Source organism: Barbus barbus (genome assembly GCF_936440315.1).
Source record: "Barbus barbus genome assembly, chromosome: 40".
Taxonomy (NCBI): domain Eukaryota; kingdom Metazoa; phylum Chordata; class Actinopteri; order Cypriniformes; family Cyprinidae; genus Barbus; species Barbus barbus.
In genome coordinates this window covers 15,628,581-15,643,349 of record NC_136718.1, presented here as the reverse complement: position 1 = coordinate 15,643,349, position 14,769 = coordinate 15,628,581, and the positions used below count along the sequence as shown (strand labels likewise).

Genomic DNA, 14,769 nt, shown 5'->3' with positions numbered 1-14,769 from the left:
AGTCAAACTGAGTCCGTTAAGATGATGATCTGTCCCATAATAGACAAAAAAAGATGATCAGATATGTTGCTTTATGTTATTTTAATGAGAAAATCTGTCACTTGAAGTGTCAGAACATTTAATTCAGCAAACAGTTACATGAAAATTGGTGCAAGACCAATATAAACAAATGCTTGTATAGCGATGAGGGACACTGAGGCACTAGAAAGCTAGAAAGAAAATCCCCAAGATTTTTTACTTATAAATACTGAACTGCAATTAACATGTTGTAGAAATAATTGAACATGAGTAGGCCTATCATTTCTATTTTTATACCCCTCCCTACTGTTAACAAGAAATCTGTCATAACAGGGTGACCGTATGTCTTCTTTTTCCTGTGTATGTCCTGCCTGGGATTTCTAAATTTCCTAAAATGACTGGGTCTATAATGTCTGTAAATGTCCACAAAGAGCATGCCAGCAAGAAAATAAAGCCAAAACCTGAAGTCTTTAATTTAGAAATCCCTTCCAGGAAATACATGGGGAAAAAGAGGCTATATGGTCACCCCACTTTAGATAAATAACATGGCTTTAGCCACCACTTCAATTAAAAAAAAAAAAAGTAAAACGACAAAAAATATTTTTGGTTTTACATTAATAACTAATTCTAGCTGGAAGCATTTAAATTAATTAGTTGACCACTATGCATGCCATCTCCAGTTTCGAGAAATAGGGCGACCTCTAGTGACATTCTGCTCATTGCGACATGACTATTATTATTTATTGATGTCAGTCTTAATGGAACTGAATCAGTTGTGCCATTTTCATGCACTGTAGAAATGATCAGTTGAGTGTTCTCTGATTGAATAGATCTCATGGAGGCAGTCCTGCTTTCCTCCTGTATTCACAGACGTTCATTTGCTGTCCAGCGTAAAGTGGTTTTGTGTCAGCAAAGTATTTGTACGAGTCTAGAAGCCGAATAATGGCAGAATACACAGGCCGGTCCTTGAAGTTCCACATGCAGCAGTACTTTATTACGTCATACCTGCAAGACATGCCAGAATATGTCATTTGTTTTAAGGGGGCGTTCACATGTCGCGTTTTTTGCGCGCTCTAGTTCGTTATTTCAAATGTAGATACGCGGTATGCGCGCTCATAATAGGCTTGTTCGACTTCATACGGAGCCGCAAAGATTCCTTCAAGTGAACTGTGTGAGTGGACTAATGTAGGGAATAGTGAATGAGGATATAGGGGGCGATTTCGGATACAGCCCAACTTTTCAGAATACCGCAAGGACACCGCAGGTCATGTGACAAGAACCAACCTTCATCCTTTCCCGTGACAACATTGAAAGCTCAGCCAAGATGAAGGAAGAGCTGACTATAGCTGTACAACCTAGGGATAGACATTTTTAAATAAATTCAGTAGCAGAGCTACTGCAAGCGATTTTTAGTGCTGGAAATCTATTTATCCTTTGCTGAAACTTCCGCGTCTTCATGGAGAGCGCAGGTCATGGTTGCTTAGCAACGGCAGACGCCACTGGAACGCAAGCTACAGAGCGCTTTGGAAAGAAGGAGAAAGAAACTAACGTTTTCCATGCGTTTTTAAGCGCGACGTGTGAACGGCCCCTAACAGGATTTTTTTTAAACACTTACTGTTCATAGAGGAGCAAAACAACTATATACCTGTTGTGTAAAATATAATTAACAAATACAAAGGCTTACAATATATGTCTGCTTACAATGGGGCTCCACAGTTTTCTGGTCTTTTCATCCGGTAATGGGCTAAAGTGTTTGGCAGCACTTCAGATGGATCCAGGTCAGGATAGGGAGGAGACCCTTTCAAAGAAGGAAGGTAAAAATAAGTCTGCTAACTTGTTTGCTTTATATTCTTTTTTTGATAAATTTAACTAATACTACCCAGGGTTATCATCTCATAAAGCAGGATTCCAAAGGACCATCTGAAGAAGTACGACAGCAAAACTTTAGCACATTGGTCAAAGTGCAGTATTTTTTTTTTTGTTTGTTTGTTTGTTTGTTTAAAGTTCTGATTGACTCACACATCACTTCTGTCTGTTAGGGGAAGCCTCATCATCCGTTCAGGGGCCTTCCATTTTACCGGTACATTGGCTTCTTGTTCTTTGTCCACCGCTCTGGACTGTCGGCTTTTAAAAGCCAAATCCAATCCAGAGACTTTCACAGAGAGCCCTGAACCAATCAACATGTTCCGGGCTGCGACATCCCCATGAATAATTCTGTGGTAGGAGTATAAATAGTCCTAAGAAAAATCATTAATAAATCATTTAAAGAATTTATACATGACTTGCTGATGATTTTGGTTTGACTGTATGAGTACACGAGGTAAACGACTCACCAGACCTGCTGCTACCTGTTGAGCTACAAGATAAACAGACCTCTCTGAAAACGTCTGGAAGTTATCACTTGTGCCACATCTGTCCTGTTCAGTAAGAGTTACATTCAGAAGAACATTTAGTTATGAGACGTATATTCTTTGTCAACATACAACAAATCTGTCACTGGGCTGAAACCCTAAGGTAATAGCGCTAAATTTATTTAATAATTATTTAGGTATTTAATAATACCTACATATTAGTTCCTTAAAGGTATAATTTTACTAATTAATTAAATACTCATTTAAAAGTATATATTTAAGGAAGCCACAGGATAAAAAATAAAATGCTAAGATTACTTTTTTTTTTTATTAAAATTCTGACTTTTTTATCACTATAAACGTCAGAATTGCGAGATATAAACTTTTCATTTCTGAGAAAAAAGTTAGAATTGTGAGATCTTAACTCAAAATTCTGAGAAGAAAGTCAGAACTGTGAGATAAACTTGAAACCGAAAGAACAAAAGTTGAAACTGAGATAAAAAGTCGCAATTACCCATTTTATTTTTTATTAAAAAGAAGCCAAAAAAAGAACATTATTGTGAGATATAAACTCAGAATTCTGAGAAAGTCCAAATTCTAAGTATTTATTTCACGTTTCGGAGTTTTTTTCTCAGAACTGTGACTGTAATCTATAAAAAGGTAACTGTGACATTTTGTCTCACAATTCTGACCCCCCCCCCCCCCCACACACACACACACACACACACACACACAATTCTGCATTCAAAAACTGTGAGAAAAAAGTTTGAATCGTGAGATAAAAAGTTGCAATTACCTTTTTTTTTGTAATTTTTTTGGTAACACTTTACAATAAGGCTCATTAGTTAATATTAGTAAACAACATAACATGAACTAAGACCGAACAATACGTCTACAGCATTTATTAAACTTAGTTAATGTTAATTACAGAATTTAATAATGCATTATTAAAATCACAAGTTGTGTTTGTTAACATTAGTTAATGCACTGTGAACAAACATGAATAAACAATGAACAACTGTATTTTCATTAACTAACTTTAACAAATATTGTAATAATTGTAATCATTGTTCATTGTTTTTTTCATGTTAGTTAATACATTAACTAATGTTAACGAATGACACCTTATTGTAAAGTGCTACCAATGTTTTTTTTATTCTGTGGCAGAAATAGGCTTCCATACATACTACTACCATTTGAAAGCGTAGCACCCCAGTGACAGTTTTGTACCTTTTTTTCTGCAAGTATACTGTAGGTGTTTTTACCTCTGGAAGACTCCAGAGAAAATGCAGGAGGTTCCCTGGAACGCTTGCCTCTAAAACCAGGTACATGGGCATCCGGCGTGTCTGGCAGTATAACATCTTGACTATATTCTCATGTTTGCTCACTGCTATGTGGAAAAGGACAAAATCCACAAATTCAGTAGCCTCCGGTTGATTTGACCCATCTGAAACAAGAAGATATATACAACATTTGTAATTTTGTGGTAAACTCTTAGAAGGCACCTTTTCATGATTGATTTGTGTTGTGTACCTTTAAGAGTTTTAACCACTACAGCAGTGGATATGCTGTCTTGTTTTAGCTGACCCATGCAGATTGGCCCATAACGTCCCATCTGAAGCAGCTCCACCCCCTCCAGAGTGCACTGAGCAGGTATCTCCCATGGATCCAGAGCATCCTGTGCAGGCCGCATGTTCCCAAAGTCTGTGTCCAAAGATACAGGGTCCCCTTCTAAAAGTAGATTCAACATACTATTTCTCATGATTTGCCCTCAAAAAACCAAGCTTCAAATATTTGACATCTAATATTTGCATTCAAACAATATGATAGATCATTTTTCTTTCACATACCATTTACATTTGAAGATGAGCCTGTGATTATCTGAGCTGATGATCTTTTGGTAATAAAGCACCATATTATCTGAGACACAACGATCAGGGTGCTGAGAGCCAGCAAGCTTGGGATAATGATGACTGCCAATGGACCTGATCCTTCTTCATCTGCCCATTCATGCAAACACAAAGCAGAATTTTACCCTCGTATAACAGCAAATGTGAAAGCATTAAAAGTATGTTAGACTTGATTGTAAGTACAGAAAGAAAAATAGACTCTTACGTACAACAGATTGGGTCAGAGCCAGAGGAGCTGTTGCACTGGGCCTGTACAGCCATGAGGGTGTCCTTTTAACATTTCCAAAACTGGTTTGACAAATGACATTTAGCACAGTCATTTCAATAGAACAATCTTTCAAAAATACAGCATGTATGTTAGTAGAACTGAAGTGAAAGACTTTGAGGACCATAATATATAAATATCTCCTGTCTCTTGCTCCAAGAATGTTTTTCTTTGCTGTAGACATATATTGTAGATATTTGTGTATATATTGTGAGTGCGTTTCATCCTTACCTTACCGTAATAAAGGTGGAAAAGAATCTTTTTAGCTGCTTTTGGTAGAAGCGACTTGTTTAAGGTTTGATTTTGAATTTGAGAGCAATGACCGTGAGGGTGACTGACTGCCCACCTGACTTAATGATTAACTTAAGTAAAGAACCATTTTCACTGTTGCCATGAGTGGTTTGTTTTTCTGAATTGCAGTCAAATTCTTTATGTTGAATATTTAAGTTTTTGTGTCTATTTTTTTAAATAAGGGAATTGTGGACACATATTTATTGAGGAAAAAATGTTGCTTTTATTTTGAAGTGATTAAGTACATTTAGACTCATTGGGTCAGATGGCATGAGAATTGTGACAGAGTTTGAAGTTGTTACGAGTGTTGATATTTTTAATGTAATGTCTATTGTAATTTATGGAGTTATTATTCAGTAATTCAGTAAGTTGATCAGATGTAGATTTCATCTATAGAGGAATTGATTGAAATCATTCGAATTGAATTCATAGTGCTGCTAATGCTATTACATATCTAGAAAAATATGGCCAATATTTATTAATTCATTTAATTTCATTTATACATTATTTTATTTTCCGATGGTAAATTGCCAGTAGTGAGGTAAAATGGACAGAAAAATTTGCTAGCTAATTTTGTTGATGTGCGAAATGTAAACTTATTCAGTTTCTATTGCCTCATCATTTTGTACATACTGATTTATGCAACTTAATAAAACAAATAAATGTACATTGTTTTTAAGTGGGGCATCTTCACAAGTTACCCTACTCTATGTATCGAGTGCAATTCTATACTACAACAGCAGGTGGCACTATTATACAAAATTATGTCTGGAAGCTTAGCTTTAATCTGATTTTAATGCCTGATACGAAGACTGCTATATAGTAGTATTTAATTGTGCTGCCTTTCTAAAACTACTCTTAATGCAAGAAAGAAATGGCATGTTGATATTGGAAAATAACACTATATGTATACAAAAATCATGTTGATGTCCAAAAATGTATTACAGGTGGTGTGAAATTATAAGGTACTGTATATGCACAGCCATTCAACATATGAAATCATAATAACAGAACAATATGTTATGAAATTGTTCATTTATTTTCTTTTACATCCAGTGATCAGTGAAGTGGAGAGAGTTTAAATAGAAATATTTATATAAGAAGATAAGTCTATATAACAATTCAAATTCTGTTTCATAGAATTTCTCAATTAAACAAAAGTGTTTTTTCTATTATTTGTTTTCGTGTGAAGCACACTTTGAGCTGCATTTTTGCTACACAAATAAATAATTATTTTTTATAATGAAAACTGTTTCACTGAGGGTCTGTGGATAAAGCTTTAAAAAACCCTCGTTTACACTTACTATCATCTATATATAGGCTATAGACTCTAGTGTATAAAGACTCTGTAGAGCCTCAACATATAACTTTTCTTTAACAAATTGGCAGCATGGCAGAGGCTTTTTACGTTTAGTATTGTGAATAGTAGGGGAAAGCCCGCCCCCTCGCTCTGATTGGCTGCTCTGCTCTCGTCCGCTCTGCATTGGTGTCGGTGTGCGCCACTGACAGTCGCTGCCCTCGTTTGGCGCAAGTAACAAGGTGAAAATGACTACAAAGTTGCAAAGCTGCGCCTACAATTAATGACCAACGGGCGCTGACAGCTCCACACAGACAACAACAAGCCACACAAGAGGGCGTTTCTACAAGAATCAAAGGTCGTCGGACAGTGGACCTAGTTTGTATCGTGTAGCCTATTCCAGATCCAGGTACAGTGTTGTTCGTCGTTTCCCGTGAACGCGCCGGTAGCTGATGTCATTGGAACAGGTGCGCGGAACCCAAGTTAACAACAGTCGCCCTTGATCGCGAGGGATTACACACGGATGTGAGTGTTTTTCTACGGCGTTTCATTCATCAGCCGGTATTACGAAGCGATTTGAGGCTGTATTATTTTTATGTGCCTGGATAAAGTAAGCTGTCCAGCCTCGGGTGGTAGTTTATTGCTATTTCCGTGTCTTTTTCTCCTAGAAAGCGCTTGTTTAGATCGTTTGAAGACGATATTTGGCGACACTTCTTGGTGAGCGGTGAGGTCTGCCATAGATTTTGTCAAGGCAATGAAGAGCCCTTTTACCTTCGTGTGAGCTCGTGATTCAATTCAGATGAATGTACGTGAATTTTGACTGAACCATAGAGGGAATATATTTCAAGGACCGAGCGATGCCGACTTCGAAGTTTTAAAAGGTTTCTTTTTTTCAGCAAGACATGGGAATGAAGTCGCTTTGCTTTACAGCGCTCTAAACGCTTTTGCATAAGGAAATAACCTTTTTTTCCTTTTTTTTTTAAAGACTCGTTTACTAGAGGGATTAATCATGTCCAAGACGCTGAAAAAGAAGAAACATTGGTCCAGTAAAGTGCAGGAATGCGCTGTTTCGTGGGGTAACGCCGGGGATCTCAGCGCCGTGCTGGAGATACGCGGGGGAGCCGAGCACGGAGAGTTCCCGCACCTGGGACAGGTGTTGTCGGACGCGTTAGTGTGCCATGTCGGCAGGCTACCTGGTCCCGAAGACGTGCTACTGGAGGTGAACGGCACGCCTGTCAGCGGACTGACAAACCGAGACACCCTCGCCGTCATCCGCCACTTTCACGAACCCCTCCGTCTGAAGACAGTAAAGCCAGGTTAGTTTGTTAATTTCTAAAACCTGAACTACCGAGACAACAGTTTGTCACACTACACTGAACCCGAGGTTTCCTTTTAAAACCTGAGTAACTGCTAGTTTTAAGCCTGTGTTAAGCTATGTTACATATTTGTAATTTTGAAAGAGGATTAGCGTCGCTTTTGCACTGCTTGTGCTTGAATGCTAAGATGTTTAGCAACAGACAACCAATCACGAACTGCCTCAGTGCCTAACTTATTAAAGTAGCTACAGTCTGAGAAACTTTGTCGTGTCGTGACAACTGGAAATTGAATTCGTTTCATAATTGATGAATTTGGCAACATTAACACCGTTATTTTCCTGTCTATTGATATGAAGCTGCTTTGAAACATTATATTCTGTAAAGCGCTATTTAAGTAGCCTAAATACAGTACGACTAGATGATAAAACTCAACCAGAGAGGATCTGGATGGCAAAATTCCCACGCAGATGTTACCCTGGACCACAAACATAGGGGTCATAAGGGTCAATTGTTTGAAATTGAGATTTATACATCATCTAAAAGCTCAATAAGTAAGGTTTCTATGTATGGTTTGTAAAAATATTGAGAAAATCTCCTTTAAAGTTGTCCAAATACTAATGAAAAATTAAGGTTGGATATACGGTAGGAAATTTAGGAAAATATCTTCATGGAACATGATCTTTACTTAATATGCTAATGATTTTTGGTATAAAAGAAAAATTGATCATTTTAACCCATACACCATTGTATGACTGGTATGATTGTATGACTTGACGTATGACTGGTTTTGTGGTCCAGGGTCACATATTATTATTATTATTATTATAGTCCTGTCATTTTATTGACCTGATAAATATGCAAATAAGAATGCTAGCTCATAGTTTACAAATGTACAGTTTGAAATATGGAAGAAGATAACTGGGTTAAAAACATTTCAGGTGAAAAATGAATAGTTAGGCAGCTCTTAGAGTTTTAGCCAATATCAACCTCATATTCTATTACTAGCATTTGCTTATAATTACACAGTTGGCATTTTGATTAAATGGGACTCTCAAGGAAAAAGTGGATTTTAACTGAAGCCATTTATCACCGTTACCACAACAGGAGGAAATTGAGACTATCCATCATGAGGAAGTTTTGGTACTACTGGATGCTTTCTGTTTGTGGGCAACCACAACGATTTCATTTATTGTGTAGCTGGTAGATACTTTTACTTTCCCTCGAGACTTCCATGTTTTTTTTTTTAAGCTGCTAAATAAAGCCTGGTTACACGTGTTTACAGGTGTATGAGACTGTTAATCTTGTGTTTGTTGAAGAAAAATAATGAGGATCTACAAAAGGCAGCTGAAACCTGAGCATTCAGGACAGGTGAGGAACAGAGGCCGTAAAATACAGACAGAATTCTATCATGTTCTAACTGAATCTCCATGGTTACTGAACAGATAAGGGAGAAATCTAGAATAACTTCGTGTTATTGTGTAACCTGACCCGTCTGTGGATTGTATTACAGAAACATCCTAACTCAGAATCCTATTTTATCTGTTTTAGACACCAGAATTTCGGTTACGATCTCAAACCGTGCACTTGTCAAATCTTAATATAAGCATTAAGATTTCAGGAATGTGACTCCGGATTATATAAGAAGTTAAGAGTGAACAAGTGCTTTTTTGTTGTTCTTTTAAGAGAGTGTGACCCTTTAGTGTGTGCATAGGCTAGTTTTGTGACCTCACAGTGTCTTGACATAATTATAAGTTGATGCAGATGCTATAGGTTTTATAATTCTGTAAACTCTAAACATTTAGAGCTTTGAACTTTGTGTATGTAATCCTCTTTGCCTGCAGCACAGATGTCGTCTGACTTCCCAGCCTCCCCTCTTCGCCCACTGTCCACCTCATTTAGCATGTTAGCCTGCCTGAAGGATCACCATTCGAATTCTTTATGCCATTTTAATGCTCTTTTGGAGATGATTTTAATCAGAGAGCTTTATGTTGCTATGGGCACTCTCTACATCTGTTTATTTTGGGTTTGCAAATGAAGTAGAGTGGATTACCTAATATGAAAATGTAGTTCTCCTCGCACTTCCTAATCAGTGTAAATTGGCATTAGTGAACGGGTTAGCATCAGATGTCTCTTACTGATTATTTTAACGTAGTGTGAGTTTGTTAAAGCTGTCAAAGCCTGCAGCTTTGAACTGAGTCACAGTCTAATTGATTCAATTACTCTCTTAAATCTGTGCTATGCTGTCTGTCTTGTGACTCAGCAAGAGGACTGGACACCTGAAAGCTTGTATGCTGTTTGAAATCGACAGTGTTGCTAAAGTATGTTGGGGTTACTTTAAAAAAAGTAAAAAACACACTTGTGAATAGTTTTCTTATAGTTGCCTATGCATATTAAGCTAAGAAGAGGAAGAAGTAGGCTGTTTTAACACATCATATCATGATTGGTCATTATCTGCTATGATTTTATGTATTGGATCATCGGTATCTGATATTTGGATATTTGATATTAGATGCATGCTCATTTTCTATGTTTTTACATTTGCCCTCTTAAAAGATCTTTAGCAAATCTCAAAATGAATAACCATTTTTTATGCTGTGTTCTTAAATCAGGGTTATTATAGTTACAGTAAGTAAAATTAAAACGAAAACCATAAAAAATATTTCATTAATTGAGCTAAATAAAAATTAACTAATAAAAACTTTTGGCATTAAAAAAAACTGATGAAAATGACAAAAAACATCAAAATTACTAAAACTTTATCTAAAATTAAATAGTCAAAATGCTAAAAGCGATAATAGTATATAAAATAACACTGATTTTTTTGTTTATTTAGATAAAATATCTCCAAATTGTATTAGACAGAACATGACACTAATTATTGATATCAGCTAGAATTTTAATATTCAAATAAAATCCAATTTTGTTTATGACGTGCAGTAGCAACAGTAGCTGACCACTGTGCCATACAGCCATACTAAAATAAGCATCACAAATATTGTAGGCCTATATAACATAATATAGACCACAGTCTAATCAAAAGAGGAGTCAGTCAAACAATTAAAAGAGGTTCTACTTTCAGACTATAGGAATAAGTATAAGCGTGCACAAAAAAAAACATTTTCATATTTACTTCTACAGAAAGATCAACTGAGTTTCTTAAGTGTTCCTGCATCAGAGGCCGTGTTGTGTACTGTGTGTGTGTTGCTGAGTGATTTCTCTCTGTCCCTCAGTTTATGTTTAATTCATACCATCTCAATCATTGATGAGTCCATAGAAGAGGCCAGCTCAAAGGGATCAGATGGTACCAGGAGACAATTTAGCCTTAAATTCGAGCCGCAAGTAACACTTGCTGAGTGCTCTACATGGCTGATATGAAGCTCAAGGGCCTTCATCCTCTGGCTGGGCTCAAGGCTCCTAGGCCAGTCTGAGCTCAGCAGAGCTGCTGCTGGTATTTATACCAATTTTAGTGGGATGAATTGGTTGCAAAGGTGTAAAATTGGCCAAAATGGTAGAGCATAGTTACAGTTATAGTCAAGTGGTGCTCAAGACAATAAGGAAACAATGGAAGGAAACTTTAGAAGGAAGGAAAGTGTAAAGTTGAAGTTTGAAGGGTCTAAAATTAGCTAGCATAGTTTGCCATGTGTCGGTGAGTTTTCTGTGCCGATGAGCGTACATTTACAGATCTTCTCCTTATCGACTGTCCTTGCCTGCCCAGTGGACTTGTGGCTCATGCTCATCTTTTCCAGTCTTATCTATTCCATGGCGTGATGCTTCTTGGCCTCCCACATATTCACTCGAACCTGTCATGTCCTCCTCCGTTTTTTCCTGTTCTTCACCCCCACACCTTTTCTGCCAACCCTCTCACATGCAGTAGTGTCCAAAAGACCACACTGAAAATATGGTTCCTTCACAATTCTAAAATCCAGGTTTCACAAAGAAATGTTATGACATATGTGACTAATAAATGTTTACTATTTTGCACATTTGTGAAGATCGGGGGTATTCAGTTAAAGAGGTCCAGTGGAGGTCCAGGAAATACCTTTTTGCAATGGTAATACATTTACATGTGGACAGCAATATTACTTTGTAAAGTTCTAAATAAAATAATCCTCAAGGTCAAGGGTTTTGGAGCCAAAGCAGAGGTGTCTTAAAATCTTCTACAAAAATATAAAATGAAGTGCATTTGGAGCTGCATATTAATATTAGGTGATATCCTACAACAGCATACAAATATAAATGAACCTGAATGTGTGTACAGCTATGTTATTTTGACATGCTGTAGAAACTGTAAAGGGTGGTAACCTTTGTTGTAGACATGTAGATAGTTTGTAATATTATGTGAAAAATGTGTTGGAAAAAAAGTGTATTGCTTTGCAAATACATTTCTGTTAGCAGTCTCTGACTTTTTACCTTAATAGTAACAAAACAGTAATAAGTATACCGATTTTTATTATTGAATATGTTTCAGTGCTTAAAGGGATAGTTCACCCAAAAATGAAAATTTTCTTATGTTTCTATTTTTCCTTTTTATGTCGAACATAAAAGAAGATATTTTGAAGAATGCTGGTAATCAAACAGGCGATGGTCCCCATTGACTTCCATAGTATTTCTTTCCCTACTATGGACGTCAATGGGGACCAACTGTTTGGTTCTTCAAAATTCTTTGAAGTATCTTCTTGTGTGTTCAACATAACACAGAAACTTATACAGGTTTGGAACGACATGAGGGTGAGTAAATGATGACAAAATTTTGGGTGAACTATTCTTTTAATCTCTGAGCAGAGTCATTGGATCTGCTCTGTATTTCATAACCATGATGTTGCATTAGAATAAAAAGGCACTGCCGTCATACATCCGGGCCAGATTAAGTTTTTTTTTTTTTTTTTCACGTACATCTGTGGAATTGTGCTCAAAGCCATTGTCTGAGTGCGGCCTTGATTGAACGCAATGGTGCAGTTTCCACACATTGTGTTAATGTGCAAGTGGAGGAAGGGTGAGGAAGTGTATCATTACTGACTCACAGGCTGACTTACATTAGTCCTCCTGTCATGATGCTGTGTGGCATTATGAAGCAGCAATTGTTTTGATACTCATACTGTGTTGTTGGCAACGTTTTCTTGTGTTGATCTTATTGTCTTTACTTGCACACTCTCCTGAGTCATGACAAAGGATCAAATGCCTCATTTTATTAACCATAACTGAAATTTTTCTCACTTTCAGCATTATTGCATTGTATTTTTCCTGGGGGGGGGGGGGGGGGTCTCCCTTTTCTTCAGCTATGCAGTGTGAGGTAAATCTGTTTCGTTCTCTGCTGGTTGATTACAGTAGTTTATGGAGTAGACAGGGGTTATATCAGCTTTGTAGAACAGTGAGGAAGCTTTAATGTGGTTTCCTTTAAAATGTTCGCAGCTTATGAGCAGTCTGTCACAAGCAGCTACTCGGTCGTATAACTTTACTTGCACGTTTGCTGCTGACATACACCTATAAAAGCATACCACAGCTGCTTTAACATTCTGTTGAAGTCTGTTCATCTCTCTGAGTGCCTCGAGCTCATTGCTTAGTCACCAAACAACATTCATGCAATTTTTTTTATGCAAACACCCTCAGTTCCTTTCCCAAAGTTTCATACAAATGCAGAATAAGAAATACATTTTTCAGTGGTAATCATCTCCAGCGGCTGTTACACAGATTTGACAGGAGCAGAATGCATTTTCTCTCCCATCCTCATTTCATCCTCCCTTCAAACCGGCTTTTTTTATTAGCTGTCCTTGTGTAATTGAAAGCCTGTTGTTTGCATGTTTCAACCTGCCTCAAAGAAGCAAATAAAACTCTTTTTCTGTTGGTAACACTCACTCTTGGCTCTTCACAAGTTGTTCATTTTCAGGACACGTTTTATTAATTTCTTTAAAGATTCCTTTCATAAACCGCAAAAAAAAAAAAAGTTCTCAATGTGTATTTTTGTCTAATTTTCAATGTAAAATATGTAAAATTCCTTCAAATGGTAAATGTACTGACGAAATACTGCAAAGGATATTAAGATGAGTTTGTTTTAAAGGTGGGGTATGTAATTTTTCAAAAATGCTTTAGAAAACTGAGTCGGGGCCGATTACCAAAACATACTTGTAGCCAATCAGCAGTAAGGTGCATGTCATGATATGAAGGAGAGAGCTTTCAGTGAACAGCCGAGCCAAGTGACAGAAAGATAAAGATGGCGGATAAAAAACAAAAGTGGAAAATGTTTGCAGAACGATAAGGCAAGAAGTAGGACCCGTGTAAATATCGGATCAGCTTTCCAGCGCCGGAGAGAACTAGGGAGCGGAAGGCCTGCGATCTGAAGAAAATACTAAATATAATATAAATATGAATTAAGTCCATTCATACAAACAAAAATGAATGTGAAACAGAGCCTACTTTTTTCCATTGCGTATGTTTATCTACGGCTGAGAGGAGAACTATCACATGAGCTCAACCGTCTTTTTTCATATTGACTGTCGATCCCGAAAGTCGCTCTTCGTTTGCGTAAAGTTGAAGTATTCTGAACTTTGTCGCGTCGCTGGACACGCCCCATCCGGTCGCCAACGGCCGCTGTCGTGCTTGTCGATGGGACAGTGATCACTCGAATTCCAGTGACATGATTACATGCAGCGTCAACGGACAACATTGTAGAACATCACCGCTTGAATTAATAAACAACAGACAGGGCCGATCTTTTTGATATAATTTTTTTATTCTCTTTGAACACATCGTTTTGCTTTGTATCACATAACTTAATCGTTGCCTAGGTTGCGTAGATTACATATGTGTGGGGCGGAGCTATCAAAATAGGCCCGAGACCCTTTTGGGGTAGGGGTGTGTTTGTTTTGGTGATTTCAAATATCAACATTAGCTTCCAGAAATCGCTTACTCAACCATTAATATTAAGATGATACATTTTCTGAGAATATATGTTATTGTTCTGACAGATTTTTTTTTTTAAAAGTGACTTTAAATGTATAATAATGGGTGGTGGATTCGGGTGGCGGAGCCCAAGAAAGGAGCATCTGCTTGGAATATTAAGGCATATCTCAACCCTCTCCCTGCAGAAACCGTCTCATGCACTCAACCACTTTATCAGCCTCGCTGTCAGCGGGAGTATGCAGAGGGCTTCTGTTGTTTCACCGCTACTTGTCACTGGAATATTCCACCATTCCAGCACTGTTTATCTGTCTGTGGAGTCTTAGTGGCAATGGAAATGACAGTGCGCCTGTAGAAACCCGGCTAAAATGTGGACGTCATAATTCCTCTCTTTGCTGCATTGCGTGGCTGAGATCACCGAAAGTGA

General features: G+C 37.4%; 2 protein-coding genes across 5 annotated transcripts in view; one reads left to right on the top strand and one right to left on the bottom strand.

Moving 5' to 3' along the window:
* Positions 1–717: 717 nt before the first annotated feature.
* Positions 718–4,855, bottom strand: LOC306859812 (tyrosine-protein kinase STYK1-like). Of its 3 annotated transcripts, none has more exons than XM_079401104.1 (10): positions 4,781–4,855; positions 4,489–4,567; positions 4,220–4,369; positions 3,903–4,100; positions 3,635–3,816; positions 2,352–2,435; positions 2,038–2,255; positions 1,898–1,938; positions 1,720–1,816; positions 718–1,023 (listed from the first exon to the last, which is right to left on the bottom strand). In XM_079401104.1, the coding sequence occupies exons 2-10, from the start codon at positions 4,538–4,540 to the stop codon at positions 852–854; spliced, it is 1,194 nt and encodes a 397-aa protein (XP_079257230.1). In that variant the 5' UTR covers positions 4,541–4,567; positions 4,781–4,855; the 3' UTR covers positions 718–851. The 3 variants fall into 3 exon arrangements, with proteins under 3 accessions (XP_079257230.1, XP_079257229.1, XP_079257231.1); XM_079401103.1 differs by having other exon boundaries at positions 4,776–4,846; XM_079401105.1 differs by having other exon boundaries at positions 885–1,023; positions 1,703–1,816; positions 4,776–4,846.
* A 1,478-nt stretch (positions 4,856–6,333) lies between these two features.
* LOC306859560 (membrane-associated guanylate kinase, WW and PDZ domain-containing protein 3-like) overlaps positions 6,334–14,769 on the top strand; it is a 135,795-nt gene continuing 127,359 nt past the window's right edge. Inside the window, exon 1 of one of the 2 annotated variants that reach the window (XM_079400636.1) lies at positions 6,334–7,448. In XM_079400636.1, coding sequence (XP_079256762.1) covers positions 7,142–7,448 — 307 coding nt within the window. In that variant the 5' untranslated portion in view covers positions 6,334–7,141. The remainder of the gene's footprint in view (positions 7,449–14,769) is intronic. The other variant, XM_079400635.1, reaches the window with a different exon arrangement.

What these genes read in the sequence shown, in the direction of transcription:
- LOC306859812 (XM_079401104.1), bottom strand. Translation starts at nt 4,540, where the DNA reads ATGGCTGTACAGGCCCAGTGCAACAGCTCCTCTGGCTCTGACCCAATC. An exon ending in AACAGGTAGCAGCAGGTCTG is followed by an intron (nt 2,256 to 2,351) that starts GTGAGTCGTTTA and finishes GATTTTTCTTAG; the next exon opens with GACTATTTATACTCCTACCA. An exon ending in GAAAACTGTGGAGCCCCATT is followed by an intron (nt 1,024 to 1,719) that starts GTAAGCAGACAT and finishes CATGTCTTGCAG; the next exon opens with GTATGACGTAATAAAGTACT.